This window comes from Aureococcus anophagefferens (genome assembly GCF_000186865.1).
Source record: "Aureococcus anophagefferens unplaced genomic scaffold AURANscaffold_10, whole genome shotgun sequence".
Taxonomy (NCBI): domain Eukaryota; class Pelagophyceae; order Pelagomonadales; family Pelagomonadaceae; genus Aureococcus; species Aureococcus anophagefferens.
In genome coordinates, this window is record NW_008705570.1 from 1243232 (window position 1) to 1269202 (window position 25971).

Here is a 25971-nt window from a genome sequence, read left to right on the forward strand (position 1 = left end):
CGCGCTCCAGGCCGAGGACGCGGACGACGGCGCGTCCCAATCGCTGGAGAACTGCGCGCGCGCGGCGCTCGACGTCTGCGAGGCCGGCCGCGCGCGGAGCGGCCTGGGCCTGCTGCGGTCTTTAGCAGACGAGCTCGACGCCGTCGACTGCGCGCCGCGGCGGCGCTACGACCTCGAGGCGCGCGCGCGCGGCGTCGCGCGGCGCGCGGCGCTGCCCGCTTTATCGCGCGCGCTCGCGGCCGCGCGCGACGGCGACCAGGCCCTCCTTTTACTGAACTGCGCCAAGTCCTGGCTCGGCCGCGCCGAGGCGACGCTCGTGGATCTGGTGACGGGCGCGGACTTTGAATTGGGACGGTTCCTCGAGCGCTGCGTGAGCGCGGACTGCGGCTCCGACGAGACGCGGTGGCAGCTCGCGGGCGTCGCGGCGACGACCTTCGCCGAGGCCTGCCGGAGGGGCCGCGAGGGCGAGGACGACGCCGACGGGCCGGCCCTCGCGAGCTGCGAGCGCTTCTGCGCGCGATGCCGATCGCTCGTGGACCGATCCGCGGAGCTCACGCGGTCGGGGACGCTCGACGGCGAGGCCGCGGCGTCGGAGTGCGCGAAACATGTAGCGAGCGTCGCGGCGGCGCTGTCGTCGTCGATCCACGGGGCCCAGCTCTGTCTGTCCTTCGGGGTCTGGGAGCTCGCGCTCGCGGCGACGGCGCATCCGAGGCGGTCCGTGGGCGTCGTCGCGTTGGACGCGTGGCTCGACCTCCAGGACGTGCCCGTGGACCAGCGCCACGCGAGTTTAGGCGCACCGACCTACCGGCGCGTGCTCGACGCGTTGGTGGCCCAGTGCGCGGCGTCGCGCAACGACTACGACGAGGACGAGGCCGACGCGTTGCACTCCTTCCGCGAGAGCTCGCAGGACGTCTTGGTCGCGACCTACTTTTTGCTCCGGGGCGAGTACTCGGCGACGCTCGGGCGGGCTTTGGGCAACGCGCTCCAGGCCGTCGCCGCGGGCGACGCGGCGGCCGTCGCCTTGGCGGAGTCCGCGCTCTTCGCGTTGCGGGCCGCGAAGCGCGAGATCCTGGCGGACCTCGCCAAGGCGGGGAAGGCGGCGGCGGACCCGGCCGTGCGCGACGCGCTGGAGACGACGCTGGGCTTCTGCATGTGCCCCGCGTTCGGCGAATTGTTCGGCGCGGGCCGCGGCTTCGTCTTCTGCTGCGGCGCGGCGGATCTGCTGGGCGCCTTCGCGTCCCTGCTGAGCGCGTCGGCCGACGGCGCCAAGCCGACGCTCGTGGCCGTCGCCGTGCGCTTCCTGGGCGGCGCGCTCGACGCGTCGCGGGGCAAGGACCGGGGCAGGACAAGAGAGCGAAATTCCCAACTTCAAAGCCTCCTATCTCGGCCGTTTCCCACTCGTTTCGGCTGATTTTTGGACGAGCGATCATCTCTTGGAACGGTCTCGAAGCGTGGATGCTTTCTCCGGAACGCGCGCGCGCGGAACACTCACGTTGAAGCGACGTTGAATCTCTCTTGTCCTGCCCAGGCAAAGACGAGGCGCTCGCGACGTCGTGCGCGGCCGCGGTGCGGTCCATCTGCGTCGCCCACGCCAAGGAGCTCTGGCGCGACGACGGCGCGCGCGCGGCGCTCGTCGACGCCCACGCGAACGCCGTGCGGCGCAGGGAGGATGCACCGACACTCCTCGCCGCGCGCCACGCGGTCGAAGGCGCGGTCCGCGTCGTCGCGGCCGCGTCCAAGAGCGTGCGCGGTTTAGAAACGACGGACGAGGCGGCCGTCGCCGTCGCCTTCGACCCCGTGCTGGCGGCGTTGAGCGCCGCCGTCGACCGCGCGCGCGCCGCGGGGCCGGACGACCCGGGACGTTTCCGGGGCGTCGCGGACGCGCTGGGCCTCGTCGAGGTCGCGGCGAACTTCGCCACGGAGAAGCTCCGCACGCTGCTGGGCACGCGGCTCTGGCCGCTGCTGGGCCCCTGCCACGAGGCGCCGCTCCGCGACGACTACGACGTCGTCGCGCGCGCGCTCGCAACGCACGGCGCCGTCGCGCTCCCGCGGCCCTCGGAGCGGAGCCCGCCGGCGGCCGTGGGCTTCGCGAGCCCGCCGTCGAGCCCGACGTCGCCGGCGTCGGCGCGGTCCGCCGCGGCGCTGCGCCACGCGTCGGAGCTCGCGGATTTGAGCCTCCGCTATTTCGAGCGCGGCGGTTGGGCGTGCGCGCTGGACGCGCTGGGAGCGACGGTGGAGGCCCTGGCGCCGCCGAAGCAGGCCTACGGGCCCGACGGCGCCGTGGGCGGGAGCGACGAGCGGGCGGCGCTGGAGCTGCTGAACGGGGTGGCGACGCGCGCGGTCGTGAAGGGGCGGGATCTATTGTCGTCGGGCGCGGCGGGCGCGCACGCGTCCCAGCTCTTCGAGTTCCTCAAGCGCTATCTGCTGCTGTGCCCGGCGGCCCTCTTCGCGCCGCCGCAGCTCCTGGCGCTCGTCTGGGACCTATCGCTCGCGCACCTCGAGGCGTCGGACGTTTCTCTAGGGAGCGACGGCGCGAAGGAGAACGTCGTCTTCCTGGGCCACCTGGCGAAGAAGGCCGAGGCGGCGCCGGGGGCCTTCGCGGCGCCCTTCGTCCAGGCGAACCTGGGCCACCTGCGCGCGCGCGGCGCCGCGGCCGTCCGGGGGCTCGTGGCGAAGCTCGCCGGACCCGCGCCGTCGACGCTGCGGCCGGCGCTCGCGGAGTGCCTCCACGCGGTCTGCGCGCCGGCGCCGGATCTGGCGCGCGACTGGCTCGGCGGCGCCCTCGCCGACGCGGCGCTCTTCGACGCGCGGACGCTGCCCCTCGAGGAGCGCGGCCGCGTCCACGCCGCGCTCTGCGGGCTGCTGCCGGAGAAGCCCAAGTTCAAGGCCCTCGCCGTGGACCTCGCGAAGATCGCCTGCGGCGAGGCGTCCGTCGACGCCCTCCTCGCCTACGAGATCCCCGCGCACTAGGTTCGGGGGTGTACTAACAGGGGCCCGCGCGCTCGATGCTGTCGGCGACGTGGGCGACGTCGCCGGCGACGGCGCGCAGCTCGCCGCAGAGCGCCGCGCGCGCGTCGGGTCCGTCGTCGACGCTCAGCAGGTCCGCGGCGATGGTCGCGAGGTTTTTCAGCGCGACGAGGAGGTCCCGGTGGTGGTGGCCCGCGCGGACCGTCCGCGGCGACGCGGCGCCGTGCGGCGGCGCGCGGCTCCCGTCGGACTTGGCCGGCGACGACGCGGCCGGCGCCGTGTGCGCCTTGGTGGCCGTCGGCGCCTTGGCGTCGAGGGCCGAGATGGTCTCGTAGAGGACCTCGACCTCGATTTTGGCGCGCGTGCCGATCTCGAGGAGCGCGTCCTCGAACTGGTGGAAGGTGATGGTGCGGTCGCCGCCGTTGCCCCGCACGTGGCGCGTGAAGACGAGGTCGAGCACGAGCGGCGTGACGCGCTGCTCGAGGCGCGCGTCGCGCCAGAGCTTCATGTAGTTGTTGTTCGACAGGCGGAGCTGCCGGTCCTTCGTGGACTGGAGCGCGCCGCCGAGCTTGGCGCAGTAGCAGTCGAAGACGCTGCGCAGCGCGGGCCGCGCGTCGGCGAGCGCCGCGACGCCCTCGCGGCTGCCGCGCATGTCCTGCTCCACCTGAACTGCCATCGGCGTTCGACGGCAACACCAGCGGGATTAGTAGGAACAGAACATTGACGGCAACACCAGCGGGGCAGCCTCTCTGCAGCCGATGCCGCTCGTCGTGCCGCGCCTCGAGGCGCACCCGAACGAGCGCGTGCGCGACGGCACGATCTTCGTCGACGGCGCGCCCAAGTCCATCCCGCGGCGCCTGCCGCTCGGCGTCGCCGAGGACTGGCACTGGGTCCGCGCCGTCGCCGTGGAGTGCCACTCCCAGCACCAGATCCCCGGCGTGCCGCAGAACAAGGCCGGCGCCGACCGCTTCCGCAAGGAGTTGCACGCCCAGACCTGCTGGCGGGGGCTGCCCCGCGTCCTGCGCGAGATGCAGACCATCGCCGTCGCGCGCGGCGTCCCGGCTCGAGGCTCGAGACCGCGACTCGAAAGACGACGGCGCGCGCAGGTCGCGCTCTTCGTCAACGAGACGTCGGTGCTGAGCCCCTACGAGTTCGGGCTGCTCCTCGAGTTCGGCCTCGCGCGCGAGGACACGGGCTACAAGGGCGTCGAGCTCGTGGAAAACGCGCACGCGTTCCCGGCGCTCGTGCCCGTCTTCGCGACGTGCCTGCGGCCCGTCAACCAGCCCATGCGCCTCTACGAGCGGTGCCGCGCGTGGTGCCGGGAGAAGCTCGTCGAGGAGGCGGAGCTCGCGACGCGCGCGCGCGCGGGCGGCCACCGAAAAAGGCTCACGACGTGGCTCCAGATGGAGGCCGTGCACCGGTCCGTCGCGGAGCCCGAGGCGCAGCTCGTCTGCACCGCGGCGGCGCGCTGCGAGGCCCTGCGCGAGGAGCCCTGGGAACTGGGCGTCCGCGAGCGGCACGCGCGCGTCGACGACGTCTTTGGCATTTCGGCGGACGTCGTGCTCGGCGAGCAGGAGAGCCTCACGCTCCGGAGCGTCTTCGTGCCCGCGGCGCTGTTCGGCAAGGACCCCCAGACCTGCAAGCGCTGCGGCAAGGCCGACGCGCGCTTCAAGTGCTCCCGGTGCAAGCGCGCGCACTACTGCGGCGCGGACTGCTTCCGCGCGGACTGGAAGGCCGTGCACCGCCGCGTCTGCGGCAAGGCGCCGGCGCCGAAGCGGCCCGTGGCGACGTTCACGGCTGAGGAGGAGCGCGCCATCAACGAGCTCGCGGATGGCAGCTGGAACCCGAACCACGAGTGGGGCATCTCCGACGAGGCCATGGCCGAGGCCGCCGCGCGCGAGTTCCAGGACTTCCGGCCCGCTGAACATACGTTTTCCTAAGGGCTCGCTTTCCCTCGAGGTTCCCTTCACAACGTCGGACTGTTACAGGAGCCCGGCCGGGTCCTCCTCAAAGTAGGACGCGCTCGCGACGTCCGACTCCTTCACGGTGATCTCGAGGCGCGACACGGGCGCGCAGGCGCCGGAGCCCATGGCCTTGATCGCGGCGACGTAGCGGTCGAAGATGCCCCTGGCGACGACCTCGACCGTCGTGTTCTTGCCCCGGAAGTCGTCGACGGCGTCGAGGTCCCGGTGGTCGTAGGCCTCGAGCACGTCCTTGAGCGCGCGCCTGCGACGGAGCGCGAGGTCGCGCGCGCGCGGCGCGGCGCGCGGCACGCACTGGGCGACGGTGATGTCGATGAGCACGCCGTCGTCCGTCAGCGCGCCGCCCGTGAAGACCGCGTCGACGACGGCCGTGCAACCGGTGCGGAAGCCGTCGCCGTCGCCGAACTTGAGCGTGTGCGAGTACATGCAGCGGTCGCGCACGGTGACCGTGTAGGGCATGGTTGCGGCAAGCGTTGGCGGCAGCGTGCAGCGCGGCAGCGCGTCGAGAGCGTCGAGGTAGCAGTCGGCTTGCTGCGGCAATCGGCGACTTGAGGAGATCTTGAAGATACAAAGTCATGTTGCACAGCTAGTGTACACGACGTCGACATTCGAGACAGAAAGCAAACAGAGCTTCTTGCCGTCGACGCGCACCTCGCGCCCACCCGCCTCTCCGTGCACCACCCGGCCTCCTCCTCTCCCCCCACTCCTCTCCTTCCTCTCCGCGCACCGCACCACCACCCGTGCACGTCGCGCACCGCAGCCCCTCGGCCGCCGTCCCATCCCACCACCACCACATCGTCCCCGGTGCCCGCCGCGCGCCGCCGCCGCAGCCCCTCGGCCGCCGCCCCACGCACCTCCACCACCGCCTCTGCCTCGCACCCCATCACGCACCACCACCGCACCATGGGCCTCCACCGCGCGCTCGCCGCGCTCCTCGTCCTCGCCCTCGGCGCCGCGGCCTCCGAGGACTTCTCCCAGGTCGCCAAGCTCGTCGCGTCCGACGGCGCGGCGGGCGACGAATTCGGTTGGTCCGTCGCCTCGAGCGGCGACTTCGTCGTCGTCGGCGCATATCTCGACGACGACGCCGGCACCTCTTCGGGCTCGGCCTACGTGTTCCGCACCGTCGACGGCGTCACGGAGCAGATCGCGAAGCTCGTCTCCTCGGACGCCGCGGCGCAAGACCAGTTCGGCGCCTCCGTCGCCATCCACAACGACATCATCGTCGTCGGCGCGAATCACGACGACGACGCCGGCTACGATTCGGGCTCGGCCTACATCTTCAAGACATCCGACGGCGGCGCGACCTGGCCCCAGGTCGCCAAGCTCGTCGCGTCCGACGGCGCGGCGGGCGACGAATTCGGTTGGTCCATCGCCTCGAGCGGCGACTTCGTCGTCGTCGGCGCGAATCTCGACGACGACGCCGGCACCTCTTCGGGCTCGGCCTACGTGTTCCGCACCGTCGACGGCGTCACGGAGCAGATCGCGAAGCTCGTCTCCTCGGACGCCGCGGCGCAAGACCAGTTCGGCGTCTCCGTCGCCATCCACAACGACATCATCGTCGTCGGGGCGGCCTGGAACGACGACGCCGGCTCCAACTCGGGCTCGGCCTACATCTTCAAGACATCCGACGGCGGCGCGACCTGGCCCCAGGTGGCCAAGCTCGTGGCTGACGACGCCGAGGCGTACGACCTCTTCGGCTGGTCCGTCGCCGTCGAGGGCAACCTCGTCGTCGTCGGCGCATTGCAGGACGACACCAACGCGGGCTCGGCGTACGCGTTCCGCACGACGGACGGCGGTGCGACCTGGACCCAAGCGGCCAAGCTCGCCCCAGGCTCGGCAGCCTATCACTTCGGCACGAGTCTCTCCATTAGTGGCAACACACTCGCCGTCGGCGCGTATGAGGCCAACAGCTTCGCTGGCGGTGCTTACCTCTTCTCAACGACGGACAACGGCGCGAGCTGGACCCAAGACGCGTATTTGCAGGCTAGCGATTACGCGTCTGCCGACCGCTTCTATGAAGCCCTCGTCCTCAGTGGCAACCGACTCGTCGTCGGGGCAACCTACGACAACGACATGGGCGGCAACTCAGGTTCGGTCTACATCTTCGAGGCCCCCCAGCCCGCGCCCAGCCCGACGGACTCCGCGCCGACCCCCCGCCCCGTCGCGACCCCGATCTCCGCGTCCAGTGACGGCGTCGTGACCCACCTCGAGTCCCTCTCCTGCCTCGGCAACGACGCCTGCCCGAGCGCGTTCACCCTCGACGAGTCCGGCATCGCGTCCGAGGTCACGCCGTCGTCGACGTTCGGCTCCGACGGCACGGTCACGCTCGTCATGGACGTCGTCACGACGGGCAGCAGCTCCGAGCTCACCGGGACGCTCTCCGTCGGCGTGGACTGCATCGACTTCCAGCTCGCGGCCGGCTTCTGCCAGGAGGCCGATTCGGCGTCGTCGTGCGCGGAGCACTCGACCGTGTCGCGGACGCTCGACCCGACGACGCTCGTCGAGGCGTGCCCCGGCAGCGCGGTCCAGGACGAGAACGGCATCATCACGCTCACGCTCGGCGTCACGATCGGCGTCGGCCACTCGGACCCCTTCGACGCGCTCGCGTCCTTCGAGCACGAGGTGACGTACACCATCGACGTCGTGGACCGGGTCGTCATGTCCTCGTCCACGGCCGGCATCGACACGCAGACGGTCTCGGAGAGCCTCGACCTCGGCGTCGCCGCGCACCGCGTCGCCCTCGCCTCGAGCTCCACGGCGCCCTGCGACATCTACTCCGCGTCCGCCAGCGCGACCATGGACGCGAACTCGCGCGTCTGCCTCATGCTCAACACGACGGACGAGGACTCGGAGTCCTACGTCGCGTTCCTGAAGACCGCGACCGTGCGGAACCTCGACTCGGGCCTCGAGTACGCGCTCGTCTCGAACCGGAAATTCGGCCAGTCCGCCCCCGGCTACAAGTACGCCGGAGCCTGGCTCAACGACGCCCACGCGGACCTCGCGGAGCTGACCAAGGCCTACCACGACTACTTCACGTTCTTCCTCCCCCCGGGGCTCCGCCCCGGCGAGGGCGCCACGGCGAACCTCGAAGTCCAAATGGTCGTCGAGTACCACCACGTCGACACCGGCGCGCGCAAGCTCCGCCGCGCGACGCGCGAGCTCCAAGTCGCCGCGAACGAAGACGCGGCGGTCCTCCAGCTCGGAGCCTCGAACCCGTCGCTCGCGGAGGAGGGCACGGCCGGCGTGGACCTGAAGCTCGAGCTCGACGGACTTCCCCTGGACGACTACCTGGCCTCCGGCGACGTCGACGAGAGCCTCGTCGCGAGCACCGTGGACGCGGCCCGGGTCATCACGGGGGACCAGGTCGAGCTCACGGGCGTCGCCGCGTCCGCCGACGGCATCTTCGTGCAGATCCACGTCTCCGGCATCGACGACGCCGGCGCGCGCTCCGTCTCGGCCGCCGTCGCGGCGGACGTGACGTCGGGCAACTTCTACTTCCGCCTCGCGTCGAACGGCCTCGTCGTGAACACCGTGGTCCTCGCCGGCGACGTCGTCGCCTACGAGGAGGCCGCGCCCATCTCCGTCGTGGACCTCGAGGTCGAGAGCGCGATCGCGTTCGAGAACCTCGACGTCTCGGCGTTCAACGACGACGCGCGCGCGCGGCTCCAGTTCAAGAAGGCCATCGTCGCGTCCGTCGCCGACGTCACGAGCACGGACCAAGTCAAGAACGTCCGCGCCGTCGAGGCTTCGCGCCGCCGCAAGCTCGAGGCGGGCGCCCTCGTCGAGTACACGGTCGTCGTCACGCAGACCCTGCGCGACGCCGGCGCCGACTACGCGGCGACCTACCTGTCCGAGTTCGTCGCCGGCGTCGCCGCGGCCGCCGACGACGGTCTCTTCGTCCAAGTCCTGCAGCAGGGTGGCCAAGTCTTCGCGGGCGTCGCGGTGGACGTCGAGGCCACGTCCGCGGTCCTCGAAGGTACGACCGTCGCCGCCGAGGAGCGCTCCGAGGCCTCCTCCTCTTCCGATGACGACGACGGCACCGAGTCCGCGAGCGCGGACGTGCCCATGTTCATCGGCATCGCCGGCGTCGTCGTCCTCGCCGTCGGCCTCGGCGCGCTCTACAAGGCCCGCAAGACCAACGCGGCGGTGCCTCCCGTCGTCGAGGCCGAGACCGCCAAGGCCCCCGAAGTCTGAGCGCCCAGCGCTCCCGCCGAGACCAGCACGCCCTCGCGTTGCAGTGCGGCTCCGCGAAAAAAGTCCCCACCAACCCGCCGAGACCAGCACGCCCCCGCGCGCAGTGCGGCTCCGCGCCTTTTTGCCCCGCCAAGTCCCCGCCTCCACAAGTCCCACCGTGTCGAGCCCGACGCCGTCCCGACGACGCGCCGTCCGTAGCTCTCCCCCGATAATGTGCTTTACGCCGCGGTCCGCTTCGGCACGGGCCGATACAGCGTGCACGTGCGCGTGCTCAGGGACGCCGTCGTCTGCTGGGAATTGTCCTTGCGGCCCACGCGGACCTTGACCTTTTTCTTCTTCTTCGGCGGCGCCTTCTGCTTCTTGACGTGTCCCTCGTCCTCGTCTTCGCCGTCGGCCGTCGGCGCGGCCCAGGCCGCGAGGTTCTCCTCCGTCGCCAGGCGCTCGAGTGCCGCGACCGCGTCGGCCGCGTCGCGGCCGTCCCAGAGCGCGTGCGCGATCGCGTCGTGCGCGTCGCCCGCCGCGCAGCGGAGGAGCCGCTCGAGCGGCGGCAGGTCCGGGCCCTCGAGGTCCCGGAGGCGCGCGTCGACGTCGCGGCCGCTCTGGATGAGCGGCGCGCGCGCCGCGAGGTCGCCGAAGGCCGCCTCGGGCAGCGGCCGCCAGCGGTGGAGGAAGTTGAAGTGGAACGGCAAGAAGTAGAACGCCGCGTTTTTGCCGCGCGCGTCGTCGCCGAACTGGGTCCGGTAGTTCGCCGCGAGCTCGTAGTAGACCGCCGCGCGCTCCTCGGCCGTCGGGAGCCACGTCGACCCGCTTCTGATCTCGTCGAAGAGCCAGGGCGTGACGAGCGCGCCGCGGCCGACCATGAGCCCCGCGGCCGCGGGCGCCGCGGCGCGGCGCGCCGCGGCCTCGTAGTGCGTGAGCACGTCGCCGTTGCCCACGAGGGGCACGGCGCCCGCGGCGCCCGCGGCGGCCTCGATGGCGGCCCAGTCCGCGGGTTTGCCGTAGCGCTGCGTCGCCGTGCGCCCGTGGAGCGTCAGGAACGCCGGGCCTTCCTCGCCGAGGTCGCGGAGCGCGGCGACGTGGTCGAGGTAGTTGGCGTCGTTCGGACCCGCGGGCGACAGGCGCAGCTTCACGGACACGGGCACGGGCGACGCCTCGCAGATGCCGCCGACGAGCCGCGCGAGCTTCCGCGGCGACCGGAGGAGCGCGGACCCCAAACCCCGCCGCGTCGCCTCGTAGATGGGGCAGCCGCAGTTCAGGTCGACCCAGTCCGCGCCGGCGTCCGCCGCGGCCGCGCACGCCGCGGCGCCCTCGGCGATGGTGTTCGTCGCGATCTGCGCGCCGAAGAGCGGCTCGCTGTCGTGGCGCCGGAGCCGCGCCTTCTCGCGGCGGTCGCCCTTGCGCAGGTACTTGGCGAAGATCATCTCGCCCATGGTCGCCTCGCAGCCGTGCGCGACGCAGAGGGCGCGGAAGGGAGGCGTGGACGCGCGCGTGAGCGGGGCGAGGATCGCCGGCGACGCGCGCAGCTTTTCTAGGAGTTCATGTCGCATGATGGCGGACGACGGGCGCAGCAGCGACGCCAGGACGGCGATGCGGTACCACATGCGGCGGACGGTCCCGGCGCGCGAGCAGAGTTCCCTGCGACCGACGGAATTTGCTACCACGCCTGCCGACGACGGAGATGCTAACACCCCTTCTTCAGCAGCACGTCGCAGCGTGTGATGCGGAATTGCGACTTCAGCTCGGGCACATCGATGCCTTGCGAAAAGTACAACGTGAAGTTGCTAAACTACAACATTGAGGAGTTATTCACGGAGAGCGCCATGTTGTAACCCCCAGCCACCCACGATGTGCGCCTAGACGAGCCGCAAGGAGCAACCATGACGAAGACGAAGCGCTGGGAGAAGGCGCGGACGCGCCACAAGATCCGCGAGCTGCGCGAGGAGCTCGCGGCGGCGCCCGACGACTTTGCGGCCATGGGCGCGCTCGGCGTGCTGCTCGCCGAGTCCGAGTGCTTGGACCGCGGCGCCGTCGTCGCGGCCTTCGGGCTGTTGGAGCACATCGAGGACCGGAGCGACTGGGACGCGCGCCACTGGCGCGCCTACGGCGACGCCGCGCACCGGCTCTGGGAGCATTTGGGCGCGAAGGCGCCCGGGTCCTTGGCCGAGAAGGCGGAGCTCGGCTGGGAGCGCGCGGAGGCGGGCGGCGGCGCCACCTGCCACGACCACGCCATGCGCCGGGGCACGGTGAAGCTCGCGCTCGGCGACCACGGCAAAGCCGCGGAGCTGCTCCACGCCGTCGCCGACGGCTCCGGCGGCCGCGGCGCGGCCGTCGCCGCGCTCCGCGTCGCGGGCATGTACCAGCACGAGCTGCACCGCCACGACGAGGCCGTGACCCTATTATTTCGCCTCTTCGCGGCGCCGGGCGGCGTCGAGGGCTTCCGGAGCGACGAGATCTTCTTTTTACTGGCGCGGTGCTACGACGACTGGTCGAGCCGCGACGGCTACGACGACGCCGCGCGCGCGCGCGCGCGCCGCGTCGCCGAGGGCCTCTACGCGAAGCTGCTCTCCGTCGTCCAGCACATGGGCGCGGCGCCCGCGGGGGCCGACGCGGCCGCGTGGCTCGACGACGAGGAGACGTGGCGGAAATTGGGCGACAAGTGCGCGTTCGTCGGTTTGAACCACTTCGCGGCGGACCTCTACGGCGAGGGCCTGCGGCGGGACCCGGGGAGCGCGACGCGGGCGACGTACCTCCGCGCCGCCAAGGCCGAGCGGTCCTGCGGCCGCGGCGACGCCGCGGCGTCGCTCCTCGCGCGCGCGGGCGACGACGGCCAGATCCGGGGGTTGGCGGACGCGTGGGACGCGGCGGACTACGAGAACCCGCCCGTGGCCGCGCTTCTAGCGAAGCTCAACGAGGACCACGAGCACGACGCCGCGGCGACGAAACTCGCGGCGGCGACGCGGAGCCGGCTCAGCCGCACGGGCCGGTCGCCGACGGCGCCGAGGCGCGAGACGCCCGCGGCCGTGCCCGAGTCGCCGGTCATCGTCGCGAGCCCGGACGTGCCCGTGTCGACGCAGATGCACGACGAGGCCCTGGCCATCTCCGCGGTGCAGGTGACGACGTGCGCGGCGGCCATCTCCGCGGCCGTCGCCGTCGCGGACCGCCGCGCGGCCGTCGTCACGCCGCCCGCGGCCGCGTCGCCGCCCGCCGGCGCGCCGCTGACGCTCTGCTTCGACGGGCCCGAGGACCTCGCGCCGCTCTGCGACTCGCCGCGGACCTACCGGGATACGGAAGCCGACGACGACGAGCCGGAGGAGCCGTCGATTCTGGCGTCGCTCATGGCCCTCGACGACAAGCGCCGGTCCGACAAGTTCGCCTTCGCCGCGCCGCGGCCGGAGAACGTCGTCTGCGAGGCGCCGGCGCCCGAGGGGTCGCCGACGCCCGCCGACTCCGAGGCCGACGTGGCCACTACCCCGAACTTCGACGGCGCGCTGGCCGAGGGCATGGAGCCGTCCTACGACGCCTTCGAGACCGAGGAGCTCCGCAGCCTCGCCCTGGAGGTCGCGACGCTCGAAGAAACGGCGGCGCCCGAGTGCGAGACGCCGCTGGGCGGCGCGCAGCTCCGCGTGCCCTTCCCCTCGGAAGCGGGCGACGGCGGGCGCCTCGAGGCGGTCCGGGGCCTGCTGGAGCAGTTGCTGGAGCGCTACGACCTCTTCCACGCCGTCGCCCAGGGCGAGGCCCAGGCCGGCGACGCGCGCGCGGACGCGAAGCGGCTCCGCGAGGAGAACGAGTCGCTCCGCCGCGACGTCGAGCGGCTGACGCGCGACGCCGCGAGCCACAAGGCTCTGGCCGAGGCCGCGGCGAGCGCCGCCGAGGACGCCGCGGCCAACGCTTTTACGACGGAGAACCGCGCGGTCTGCGCCGAGGCCGCGCGGCTCGCCGCGGAGGCGCGCCTCGTCGCGGCCACGGACAACGGCGTCGTCCGCGCGGTCGGCGAGGAGCGGGACCGGGCCGTCGCGCGCAACACGATCGTCGAGAGCCAGCTCGCGCGGGCGCTCGACGAGCTCGAGACGAGGCGCGCGCCCGTGGACGTCGTCGCGGCCGTCGTCGCCGCGTCGGCGGTGGGCTCCGCGCTCGACCGGCTCCAGCGATCCTCCAAAGCCGCGGCGGCGAGCGCCCAGGCGAGCCGCGCCGAGGCGCTGCGCGAGGCCGCGGACCACCACCGGGACACGATCATGAAGTACCAGTTCGACAAGGCCACGGACGACGAGGAGATCGCCGGTCTGAAATCTACGGTCGCGGCGCGCGACGTGGCCCTCGCCAAGGCCAAGGGGGACCTCGCCAAGGCGGCCCAGGAGAACGCGGAGCTCGAGGCGAATTCCGAGATCTGGCACTCCAAGTACTGCGACGCCGCGGACGCCGCGTCGCGGTGCGCGTCCAGGCTAGAAGCGTGCGAGCGCGCGCTCGTCGACAGCGAGGCGGCGCTCCGCGCGGGCGAGACGAAGCTCCAGGAGACGTCCACGGCCTTCGCCGCCGCCGAGACTGCCGCGAAGCGCGCCGAGGCCGCGCTCGACGCGTCCGAGGCGCGGCGCGCGGACGCGGAAAAGAGACACGGCGAGGCCAAGGCGGGCCTCGAGGCCGCCGTCGACCGGGCCGAGCACCTCAATCTCGCCCTCGACAAGGCCTGGCAGCTCAAGAACCGGGCCGTCGAGCGCCTGGAGAACGAGGCCGCCGCGAAGCGCGAGGCCCTGGCGTTGGTCGACCAGTACGGCCGCCAGCTCCGGGAGTCCGCGCTGGCCCTGGCCCACACGAAGGAGCTGAACGCGGCGCTCGCGCGGGACGTCGCGCGCGAGGTCGGCAAGACGGAGCAGGCGCGGCGCCAGCGCGACGCGGCCTTCGCGGCGGCGTTCAAGGCGTCGCTCGCGCACGAGGCCGCGAACGTCGCCTGCAGCGCGGCGCTCCACGAGGTCCACTACGGCGAGCTCATGTCGCCGAAGAAGATCGTCTACTCGACGTCCTTCGAGTCCTTCAACATCTGGACGGGCGACGAGGTCAACGACCGCGTGACGGATTCCCGGGGCGCGGCCGTGCCGCGTCTGCTCCGGCCCACGCTTTCCGCGAAGAGCCGCGTCGCCTACCTCGACGTGCTCCCGAAGCTCCACGCGGGCCGGGCCAAGTCCGCGGACCGCATGCGGCGCTTCCGGCCCGGTACGTCCGGGAGCCTCGGGGGGAGAGCGGCGACGGCCCAGAAGCGGCGGCGGCCGCGCACGGGCCAGCGGCCGCTCAAGCGCGACGGCTCCGACGTGTCCGCGCTCACGGCGGCGACGCTCGCCGCGGCGCCGCCGGACGAGGGCGGTCTCGACGAGGTCCGCTACGGGAAGTCGCTCACCGACGGGGGCGCCCCGGAGGGCGCGCCGTCGCTCGTCGACTCGCTCCCGTCCGCGGGCGAGACCGCGGAGGCGCCCCTGCCGCCGCCGGAGGCCACGGAGCCGCCGCGGCTCCTGCCGCGCGTGCCGAGCCCGCGCGCGTCCGTGGCGTCGCCGCGGGCCCGCGCGGCCGCGAAGCGCGACGCGAGCCGCGGCGGGTCCCGGCATCGCGCGGCGCCGACGATGCTCTGCCAGACCATGCGCTCCACGAGCCCCCGGCCCAAGCCACAAACCCTCGCCGCGCAAGGCCGACGGCTCGCCGCGGCCGAGCCGCCTCGAGTCGCTCTCGCAGCCGCGGTCCCCGCGCGCGCCGAGCCGCCGCGGCGGGCCGGCCGCGAAGAAGAAGAAGACGCCCGTGGGCTTCGGCAGCTCCAGCGCGAGCGTCTACCTCAACGCGAAGCTGCCCGCGAACCACGCCGTGTGAGGTTTAAGGCTTTGGACAGGGCGGTTTTGCCGGCGTGTGCGTCCATCGTCGAGGCCTTCGTCGCGCGCTGCCTGAAACCGTCACGGTCGACCTTCGCGCGCTTCGAACACAAGCTTCGCCGAGATCCAAACCATCCGGAAGGCGACGTCGCGCCCGCACAAGTGCGCGCGCACCTGAACCACCAACTCAAACGCACCGAGCAATGGATCTCAACGACGCGGAGCGCGAGCGCGAGCCGAGCGAGGACATCGACGAGGTGCCGCCGGGCGTCATCACCGCCGACCAGGTCCTCGCCGCGCTGCGCAGCGTCGACGTGCCGCACAACGAGGACCGGAAGAACGTCAAGAGCGACGAGAGCGCGCTCGTGCGCTCCCTGACGCTGGGCGCGCTGTCGCGGAGCCACGCGCCCGCGCGCGTGTCCGCGTGGGCGCGGCGGCGGCCGCGCCTCGCGCGGCTCCTCGCGACGTACGGGTGCCAGCAGCTGCCGGCGGGCTTCCCCTTCGCGTCCATCCAGCTCAACAGCGACTACGCGTCCGCCATGCACTGCGACCGGTCCAACGACGGGCCGAGCGCGATCATCGCGCTCGGCGACTTCGAGCACGGCGAGCTCTGGAGCTACGACCGCGGCGTGCTCCCCTGCAAGGGCGAGGTCAAGCTCTTCAACGGCAACCAGCCCCACTGCACGCTCCCTTTTAAGGGCGAGCGCTTCAGCCTCATCTTCTTCTCCTCCAGCGGCCACGACCGCATGGCGCCGAAGGAGGCGAGTTGGTTGGAAGCGCTGGGCTTCGCGCGCCTGCCGACGGGCACTTTGAGCCACAGCTACCGCGCCGACGAGTTCGCGAGCCCCCACATGGAGCACCCCTACACCTTCGGCTTCCACGTCACGACGGAGGAGCGCTGCGCGTACGCGACGAAGTCGCTCGAGGCCTGGCGCGAGGATTGGACGCCCGGCGTCGACGACATGGCCGCGGCCTGCGCGGCGCGGCGCAAGCCCGGCGAGGTGCTCGGGCCCGACTCCGTCTGCCCGGGCTTGAAATTAGGTTATGCACGGTTGCGGTCGCCGACGCTCCGCGGCGACGACCGCGACGGCGCGGGCCCTTCCGGCCAGGCGGAGTGCCCGCGCGTCGTCGCGGGCGAGGACCTGCGGGGTCCTCTGGTCGGCGTCGTCATGAGCCTCGAGCGGAGCCGCGAGGCCATGATCAAGCAGGACGGGACCGTCGGCGACCAGCTCGCCATCTTCCAGGTCTTCTACCAGAACGGCCAGGCCGAGGAGATGGAGCTCCACGAGATCGCGAGATGCCTCGAGCCGACGGCCGACGTCCGCGAGGACGACTTCTCCGCGCCCCACCTCGCGCGCCGGGCGCTGCGCGCGCGGGGCCTCGGGCTGGACCTCGGGCCGCTGACGTCGGACCCGCGCTACGCCGTCGACGCGGCCGTCGTCGCCGCGCGGCGGGCCAGGCACGCCACAATCCGCGCGACCTTCGAGGCCGCGGAGGTCGCCGGCGACCTCGTCCTCCCCTCGGCCGTCGCCTTCGTGCAGTCGGGCCAGCGCTTCGACGTCGAGGATCTGGTGTGCGCTTTACGCCTCGTCACGCGGACGTACGGCGGCGCGGAGGACCTGAAGAACCTGGCGATCTTCTGCAAGGCGGCGGGCGCGGCCGACGACGCGAGCCTCAAGGCGTTGGCGTCCCTGCCGGGCGAGCCCCAGCGCGCGGCGGCGCTCATGCTCGCGCTCGATTTGCGCCTGCACCGCCTCGGCTTCTCCGAGAAGATGGCGGCGTACGCGCCGACGGTGGACGACCTGTGCCTCGACCGCGAGGCCATGAACGACAAGTTCGAGGAGTTCGGCCCGCCGCCGCGGCCGACCCTCGGCGTGAAGCGCCTCGTGCTCGACCTCGCGGCCGCGGCGGTTTCGGGAGACCAACTTCCCAAGGAGGCCGCTCAGTTCCGCAAGGAGTGCCGGGACGAGCTCGAGCGCGAGAAGCCGCCGGCGAGCTACCTCGACGAGATCGGCGGCGCCGTCTGGGTCGCTTTCAACGACGTCGTGGCGCCCGACGGCGCTGTGGCCGCCGCCGCGGAAGAGCACAAGGCCGCGGGCGTCGTCCAGAACCACCGCGCGCACCTCGTCAACGCGCGCTTCCAGAGCGGCGACGACGACGACGTGGCCCTCGGCGCCACGGTGCGCAAGAGCTTCCTCGGCCACGGCGTCTTGGAGGGCGTCGTCGCGGAGAAGACGGCGACGCCCGCGCTCAAGTACCTCGTGAATTGGCACTCGGAGAAGCCCGAGTGGTACACGCCGGCGCAGCTGCGCCCCCTCGTCGTCCGCGAGGAGGCGGCGCCGCAGATCACCGGCGCGACGGCGCCCGCGGTGGTCCTGCCCCTGAGCGCCGCGGTCGCCGGCGACGCGCGGCTCCTCTACTGCCTCGCGCGGCGCGGGCCGACGGCGTGGCACCGCGTCGGCGCGCCGCGCGGCGCCAAGGACGAGGCCGACGCGAGCGCCCTCGTGCCGCTGAGGCTGCTCGACGCGTCGCGGCCCGACGGCGGCGCCGTCGTCCTCGCGCGCCGCGACCGCCTCGTCGCGTGGGAGGACGGCGACGCGGCCGCGGCGACCGTCGCCGACGCGACGGTCGCGGCCGCGGCGGCGCGCGCGGCGGCGCACGCGGCGGCGGCGCGCAAGCGCGAGGCGGCGGCCGCGCCGCCGCCCGAGCCCGTCGTGACGACGACGTCCTCGGGCCGGCGCAAGCGGTCCGTCGCGCGCGCGTCGTACGCCGAGGACGACGACGACTTCGACGAGGCGGCGCCCCGCGAGAAGAAGCCGCGCTGGATGGACGCGTCGGACCTCCTGCTCAACGACGCGCGCATCGCCGTGCGCCAGGACAACCCGAAGAAGGCGGGGTCCAAGTCGGCCCTGCGCTACGACGCGTACAAGGCCGCGACGACGGCGTCCGAGTTCCTCCGGCTCGGCGGCTCCAAGGCGGACCTCGCCCACGACTGCACCAAGGGCTTCGTCACCGTCCTCGACGACGACGGCGGCGCCGGCAAGGGCCCCGAGGACGCGACGGCGAAGCCCCCGAGGCCGTCGACGGCAAGGTCGAGGAGAACTAAGAATGTGCATAGAAGTGCCAGTCACGGTGCGCGGCGCATGGGCATTTGCATATCTAGCGCTGAGGTCGAGGAGACTTAAAGGACGGGCGCTCTGGGTGGTCGCGCCGCGGGGCCGAGGAGTGGCGCCCGCGGCGGTCATGGTCGCGCCCGCGTCCCGCGGTCTCCTGCGATCCTGCTCGCCGGTCCTTCCCTAGCCGCCGGACGCCCAGACCTCGAACTTGGCCTGGTCGACGCCCTCCATCTTGCCCGCCTCCTTGCCGTCCTTGATGACGACGACCGTGGGCATGCAGGAGACGCCGTGCTTCTGGCAGAGCGACTGCGTCTCCGGGTTCTCGACGTCGACCTTGCAGAGGAGCGCGGCCGCGGTGGCGGCGCGCGCGTCGTACTTGGGGCCGAACGTCTTGCACGGCGGTCACCACGACGCCGTGAAGAGGATCACGACCTGCGGCGTCGCGCGCGGCGTCGAGGCGGCGCGCGGGACGCGCGCGCGCGGCTTCGAGGCGGCGCGCGGGACGCGCGCGCTCGCGGCGCGGTGCGGGGAGCGCGAGACGCGCGCGCGCGCGCGCTCGAGGCGCCGGAGTGCTCGCGTTCTTGCCGGATTTGATGGCGGTCTCGTAATCGGCGACGGTCTTGATCTCCGTCGACATGTTGGACGGCGGTTCCTGCGCAGCGGTTCTCATCTCTCAGTAGCGCGGTCAGGCGCTCATGGGGCGTCTTCTGTGTGGGTGATTCGGACGAGCAAGTGGCTGGCACGGAGCTGAGGTGCAAGCTTGTGGCAGTTTCGGCCTCAAACGGCGATTTTTACAACTCGCGCGCGCCCGCGCATGTCGCGGCGTCGGCGGTCGGCGCGAGGTCGAGGAGCGCCCGTTCCCAGGACCGCACGGCGGCCTCCTGCTCGAAGAGGCGCACGACGTTCTCGCGGACGCGGCGCCGGAGGTCGCGGCGCGCGTCAACGTCCGTCGCGAAACGGACGGCGAGGCGCACGTAGTCCGCCGCCGAGGACGCGATGGTGTCCTCGACGCCGATGTGCTTCAGGTAGGCGTAGGACCAGCGGCCGCTCCTTGACGACGCCCCGCACCTTCGCCATGTTGTCGCGGAACCGCGCCTGCCGCCGCGCCCACGAGCGCGCCGGAGACGTCGCGCAGGACGACCGCGATAGGCGTCGGCGAAGTAGCACATGTAGCGCAGAGGACCTTGGTGTGCACCTCCATCGTCCTCCCTCCGTGCTCCTTGTTTACTAGCGCTGCCATCTCCGGCGGCGCCGAGGCCAACCCCTGGGACGCTAAGGACCATATCTTGCCGTCCTTCTCGACGCGCAGCTCGCGGTCGCCCGTCTGGCGCACCCGAAAGCCGTCAAAGGCGACGACGAGAGTTCGAAGTCCTAGCGGTCGGCATGACTCCGTGGTGCGCCGTCGCTTACGCGGCGGCATCAGAACCCGCTCCACACCGCCGCAGCTGTCACGAACGCGGCTCCTCAGATAAGGCCACTCCAAAAGCGCGTTCGATCTCTGCGAGCCACTCGTCTCGTTGCAGGGTAACGTTTGGCCGACCCCCGGCGAGAACAAGAAGCCGGGGATCCGCATCGGCTCGCCGTATGTATTTGGTTCCGCTCGACATGCTTATGGACCGCGAATTGACCTTCCGGCCGCCGGACCGGTGGGAAGATCGTGTCGTCCAGACGAAACAAGTACTCGGAACTGCCCCTCGTCGACGGGGTCACGCGCCTGCAGTACACGTCTTCCGAAAGCTGATTTCACATAGCAAATAAGTGAAAATACTAGTACGCGTTCCTTTAGCACCTCCGGACCGCGGTCTCGATGGTGTACTTCCCATCGAAATCGGCGTCGATAGGGCTGCAAAACGCCGGCCGGCAAGTTGCTCTTTCTCTGGTTTGTTATTGTCCAGAGGAGGCGCATGATGTCGAAAGGCGAAGCCCGGGCTCTAAGATGTCTCGGGCCGCAGAGCTGACTCCGCTCGCCGAAAAACTGCCTCTCGATTCGTGTCCTCGACGCGATTTCTCGTCAATCGAGCCCCTGAGTCCTTATGGCGACGCGTCGATTTGGGCCGTTGCGTCGCGGCTTTGTGGTCGCCGCGGTCTGCGTCGGGCTCTCGCTCCATCCCGGCGCCTGCGGCGACCTCGCGACGCCCGGGGACGGCGTCTACGACGCGGCGTTCTTCGAGCAGCACCGCGCGAACGCCGACGTCTACGGGCCGCTCGTCGCCGCGATAGCCGCGGCGGCGGGCGGCCTGCCGGACTCGGCGCTCGACGTCGGCTGCGGCCACGGGCTCCTCGTCGAGGCCTGGCGCGAGGCGGGCGTCGCGCGGAGCTTCGGGCTCGAGGGGTCGCCCGCGGCCGCGGCGATGTGGCCCGAGGCGTTCCGCGACGAGTTCTACAAAGTCCAGAACCTGACCCTGCCCGGCGCGGCCGCCACGGCCGAGGCGACGGCCCTCGTCACGAGCTTCGAGGTCGCTGAGCACCTGCCCGTCGAGGACAGGGCAGGAAAAGAGAGCGAAATTCCCAACTTCAAAGGCTCCGATCTCGGCCGTTTTCCACTCGTTTCGGCTGATTTTTGGACGAGCGATCATCTCTCGGAACGGTCTCGAAGCATGGATGCTTTTTCCGGAACGCGCGCGCGCGGAACACTCATGTTGAAGAGAACTTGAATCACCCTTTTCCTGCCCAGGTCGAGGACGCGGACGAATTCGTCGCGGTCGTCGTCGCGAAAAGCCCGCGCCACGTCTTCTTCGGCGCCGCGACGCCGTCCCAGGACCGCGGGGGAAATCCCACGCCCTTGAACGAGAACACCTTCGCGTTCTGGCTCGACCGCTTCGAGGCCGCGGGCTACGTCTTCGACGCGGCGCGCACCGCGCGCGTGCGCCAGCTGCTCTTGGGGACGCCCGCGGCGCGGCCGGTCCTCCGCAAGAGCTGGTGGTACCCCAAGAACATCCTCGCCTTCGCCCCCGCGAGCGCGCGGCCGGAGCTCGACGCGGCGGTGGCCAAGCACCCGGACGCGGCGGACATGCGCGCGGAGGCGTACCTCGCCGCCGGCGGGTCCGCGGCGGACGTCTTCGGCGACATGTGGCGCCGGGACTGGCTCGCCTTCGCCGACCTCTTCTACGCCGAGCGGGCCGCGGCGCGGCGCCGCCTCGTCGCCGCCCACGGCCCCGTCGACGTGTCAAGTGCAGGCCTCCTCTACTCCCGCCGCCCCGCCACACCCGCGGCCCCGCCGCCGCCGCCGCCTCGCCACACCCGCGGCCCCGCCGCCGAGCTGTAATGAGAGGCGACCTACTCTAGATCTCGGTAGAGGCCGCGGCGCGAGGTCCGCGAGCTAGCCCTGCAAAATGACTCGCTAAAATATTGCCTCGCGAGATTTGGGGGCTAATCGATCGGGCTCGCCGGCGAGCACTGGTCATCGAGGGTCCCCGGCTAGTCAAGCTCAATCAAACACTCCGTTCCAGGGCCTATCCCATATGGCGACGCGTCGATTTGGGCCGTTGCGTCGCGGCTTTGCGGCCGGGGTCGCCGCGGTCTGTTTCGGGCTCTCGCTCCATCCCGGCGCCCGCGGCGACCTCGCGACGCCCGGGGACGGCGTCTACGGGCCGCTCGTGGCCGCGATAGCCGCGGCGACGGGCGGCCTGCCGGACTCGGCGCTCGACGTCGGCTGCGGCCACGGGCTCCTCGTCGAGGCCTGGCGCGAGGCGGGCGTCGCGCGGAGCTTCGGGCTCGAGGGGTCGCCCGCGGCCGCGGCGATGTGGCCCGAGGCGTTCCGCGACGAGTTCTACAAAGTCCAGAACCTGAGCCTGCCTGGCGCGGCCGCCGCGGCCGAGGCGACGGCCCTCGTCACGAGCTTCGAGGTCGGCGAGCACCTGCCCGTCGAGGACGCGGCCAAATTCGTCGCGGTCGTCGTCGCGAAAAGCCCGCGCCACGTGTTCTTCGGCGCCGCGACGCCGTTCCAGGACCGCGGCGGGAACCCGACGCCCTTGAACGAGAACACCTTCGCGTTCTGGCTCGAGCGCTTCGAGGCCGCGGGCTACGTCTTCGACGCGGCGCGCACCGCGCGCGTGCGCCAGCTGCTCTTGGGGACGCCCGCGGCGCGGCCCGTCCTCCGCAAGAGCTGGTGGTACCCCAAGAACATCCTCGCCTTCGCCCCCGCGAGCGCGCGGCCGGAGCTCGACGCGGCGGTGGCGAAGCACCCGGACGCGGCGGACATGCGCGCGGAGGCGTACCTCGCCGCCGGCGGGTCCGCGTCGGACGTCTTCGGCGACATGTGGCGCCGGGACTGGCTCGCCTTCGCCGACCTCTTCTACGCCGAGCGGGCCGCGGCGCGTCGCCGCCTCGTCGACGGCCACGGCCCCGTCGACGTGTCAAACATAGCCCCCCACCTCTACTCCCCCCGCTTCGCCGCACCCGGCGGCCCCGCCGAGCTGTGATGAGCCGCCCATGGGCGGTCGTCAAAGTCCCCACGTCAAAGTACCCATAATAATGAGACGTTACCTCGGCCGGCCCAGCGCGGCCGCGGCGACCGCGAGGCCCGCCCAGCAGGCGGTCTCCGCGCGGAGGATGCCGGCGCCGAGGCTGACGAAGGTCGCGTCCGGGTTCGACGCGCGCACGGCGGCGAGGTCCGCGTCGGAGAAGCCGCCCTCGGGCCCCACGAGCAACGCGGCGCCGTCGCCGAGCTCCGCGCCTAGGAGCGCGTCGAGGAGCCGCGGCGACGCCCCGTCCGCGCGCTCGGCGCAGACGAAGAGCGGCAGGTCTCCGAGCGGCGACGCGAGATCCACGACGTCCTCGACGACGGGCACCCGCAGCCGCTCGCACTGCTCCGCCGCCTCGACCGCGCTCGCGTGGATCCCCGCTCCGAGCGCCGCGAGCGACGCCCGCTCGACGCGCTCCGTCTTCACGGGCGCGAGCCGCGTCGCGCCCAGCTCCACGGCCTTCTCGATGAGCAGCGACGTCCGCTTCTTCCGCAGGGGCGCGAAGTAGAGGTCGAGACGCGGCGTCTCGTCGCCCGGCGGCGGCCGCGTCTGGACCGCGGCCGCGACCGTCGTGCCCCGGCGCGTCGTCGTTTCCACGGCGCACGCCCACTCGCCCATGGCCGCGCCGAAGCAGCGCAGGGCGTCGCCCTCGCGCAGGCGCATGACCGTGGCCACGTAGCGGTGCTGCGCCGGCGACAGCTCCCAGACGCTCGCCGCGTCCGCCGTGCGGTCGTCGCCGAGCCAGAGCCGCGGCGCGTTGGTGTGTGGTGCTGGCGCGAGCGCGACGGCGACGGTGCAGCACCAGGCGGCTGCGAGGGCGCGCCGAGGCAATGCCATAACTCAGGGTTGAAAGTCAACAAACCTTCAACGCCGCAGCATGTCTCGTTGACGTGGCTGGTATGGAGGCAGCCATCTGAGGCAGCCATCTGAAGCAGCCCCAATTCCTCGTCGCGGTCGAAACCTGACAGAGAAGAAGCCCAAGCTGCATGGACCTCCGAGTCGAAATCATCACCGCCGCAGCCCGGTGCGACATCGATGGGCTGGCGAACCTCCTCGACGGCCGCCGCGTCGAGGAGGACTGCTGCGGAGGGACTCTATATAGGAGCGAGGGAGGAGTCGTGCGGGGCGCGCTGCCGCGGCCGCTCTGATTTCGCCTGGGGTCCTCGCGAGATGTGCCTCGCTGTCGACGAGGAGCGTCGCGGCTCAAACCTGAGCCGAGGCGCCTCGACCGAGTCGAAACTCGCGCTCGACGCGCGCCCGGAGACTGCGCGCGAGGCCCGCGCACGCCAACATGGCCGACAACGACGACAGCGACGTGGAGATGGACGGCGTCGACATGGAGGCCGACGACGCGGTGCAGGAGGAGGAGGAGGACTACGAGGAGGTGGCGCCCGCGCCGCCGGCGCCGTCGTCGTCCATGGGGACGCGGGGCGGCGGCGGGACCGTCGTGGCGCCGCCGCCGAAGAAGGCGCCGAAGAAGCAGGACGCCGCCTTCGAGGCCGCGCGCGCGGCGCAGAAGGAGCGTTTGGCGAACATGAAGGAGTTCGGGACGACGATGGAGGGCGTCGACGTGCAGCAGCAGCGCGACAAGCGGCTCAACTACCTCATGGCCCAGTCCGAGGTCTTCAGCCACTTCATGGAGGAGAACTCCGACGGCGGCTTCAAGCGCGCCAAGGCCAAGGCCGGGCGGACGCGGATGACGGAGTCGGCCGAGGACGCGAATTTGATGAAGACGGCCCAGTCGAAGCTCCGCGTGACGCGCGTCCAGACGCAGCCGAGCATCATCACGGCGAAGATGCGGCCCTACCAGCTCGAGGGGTTGAACTGGCTCGTGAAGCTGCACGACAACGGCATCAACGGCATTTTAGCCGACGAGATGGGTTTCGGCAAGACGCTCCAGTCCATCTCGCTATTGGCCTACCTCCACGAGACGCGGGGCATCACGGGCCCCCACATCTGCATCGTGCCCAAGAGCGTGACGAACAACTGGATGCGCGAGCTCCGGAAGTGGTGCCCGACGCTCCGGCCCGTGAAGCTCCTAGGGTCCAAAGACGAGCGCGCGCGCGTGCTCCGCGAGGACCTGCGCCCGGGCACCTTCGACGTCCTCGTGACGTCCTACGAGGGCATCCTCAAGGAGAAGGCGGGCCTCATGAAGATCCAGTGGCAGTACCTCCTCATCGACGAGGCGCACCGCATCAAGAACCCGAATTCGTCCCTGTCGAAGATCGTGCGCCTCATCCCGACGCAGTTCCGCCTCCTCATCACGGGCACGCCCCTCCAGAACAACCTCAACGAGCTCTGGGCGCTGCTCAACTTCCTCCTGCCCGACATCTTCGCGTCCGAGGCCGACTTCGAGACGTGGTTCAGTCTGGGCGACGCGGACGCGAAGGACAACGTCGTCAAGAAATTACATACCGTGCTCCGGCCCTTCATGCTCCGGCGCATCAAGAAGGACGTCGAGAAGGACCTGCCCCCGAAGCGCGAGGTCAAGCTCTACATCGGCATGACGGAGATGCAGCGCCTCTGGTACACGAAGATCCTCTCCAAGGACGCGCACACGCTCAACGCGCTCGGCGGGCCGGACCGCGTCCAGCTCCTCAACATCCTCATGCAGCTCCGCAAGGTCTGCAACCACCCCTACCTCTTCGAGGGCGCCGAGCCCGGCCCGCCCTTCATGGACGGCCCCCACCTCTGGGAGAACACGGGCAAGCTCGTGCTCATGTCCAAGCTGCTCCCGAAACTCATGGCGCAGGACTCGCGCGTCCTGATCTTCTCCCAGATGACGCGCATGCTCGACATCCTCGAGGACTACATGCGCCTCAACCAGTACAAGTACTGCCGCATCGACGGCTCCACGTCCGGCGACGACCGCGACTCGCAGATGGACGTCTTCAACGCGCCCGGCTCCGAGAAGTTCGCGTTCCTGTTGTCGACGCGGGCCGGCGGCCTGGGCATCAACCTGGCGACGGCGGACATCGTCGTGCTCTACGACAGCGACTGGAACCCGCAGGTGGACCTGCAGGCCATGGACCGCGCGCACCGCATCGGCCAGACGAAGCCCGTGACCGTCTTCCGCTTCGTCACCGAGGGCACGGTCGAGGAGAAGATCATCGAGCGCGCGGACCGCAAGCTCTTCCTCGACGCGGCCGTCATCCAGCAGGGCCGCCTCGCGGAGCAGAACGCGGCCCTGGGCAAGAACGACCTCATGGCCATGGTCCGCTTCGGCGCCGACGAGATCTTCGCGTCGAAAGCCAAGACCATCACGGACGAGGACATCGACACGCTCCTCAAGCGCGGCGAGGAGCGGACCCAGGAGCAGGCGTCGAAGATCCAGTCCGACGTCCAGCACAACCTCGCCAACTTCTCGCTGACGACGATGGAGGAGCCCGAGGGGTCGCTCTTC

The 25971-nt window shown here is 71.6% G+C and overlaps 5 protein-coding genes across 5 annotated transcripts; 2 read left to right on the top strand and 3 right to left on the bottom strand.

The window, feature by feature from the left end:
* Window positions 1-5852: 5852 nt before the first annotated feature.
* AURANDRAFT_26633 (hypothetical protein) lies at window positions 5853-7082 on the top strand (the record flags this gene model as incomplete). The annotated part of the gene is made up of 1 exon (XM_009039050.1): window positions 5853-7082. A coding segment is annotated over one exon (1230 nt), but the record flags the coding sequence as incomplete, so codon positions are not given.
* A 2708-nt stretch (window positions 7083-9790) lies between these two features.
* Window positions 9791-10390, bottom strand: AURANDRAFT_5440 (hypothetical protein; the record flags this gene model as incomplete). The annotated part of the gene is made up of 1 exon (XM_009038938.1): window positions 9791-10390. A coding segment is annotated over one exon (600 nt), but the record flags the coding sequence as incomplete, so codon positions are not given.
* A 7895-nt stretch (window positions 10391-18285) lies between these two features.
* Window positions 18286-18771, bottom strand: Trx2 (hypothetical protein; the record flags this gene model as incomplete). Its single annotated transcript, XM_009039121.1, has 1 exon — window positions 18286-18771. A coding segment is annotated over one exon (486 nt), but the record flags the coding sequence as incomplete, so codon positions are not given.
* Window positions 18772-22598: 3827 nt separating this feature from the next.
* Window positions 22599-23267, bottom strand: AURANDRAFT_14390 (hypothetical protein; the record flags this gene model as incomplete). The annotated part of the gene is made up of 1 exon (XM_009039120.1): window positions 22599-23267. A coding segment is annotated over one exon (669 nt), but the record flags the coding sequence as incomplete, so codon positions are not given.
* Window positions 23268-23985: 718 nt separating this feature from the next.
* Window positions 23986-25902, top strand: AURANDRAFT_26999 (hypothetical protein; the record flags this gene model as incomplete). The annotated part of the gene is made up of 1 exon (XM_009039051.1): window positions 23986-25902. A coding segment is annotated over one exon (1917 nt), but the record flags the coding sequence as incomplete, so codon positions are not given.
* Window positions 25903-25971: the final 69 nt, after the last annotated feature.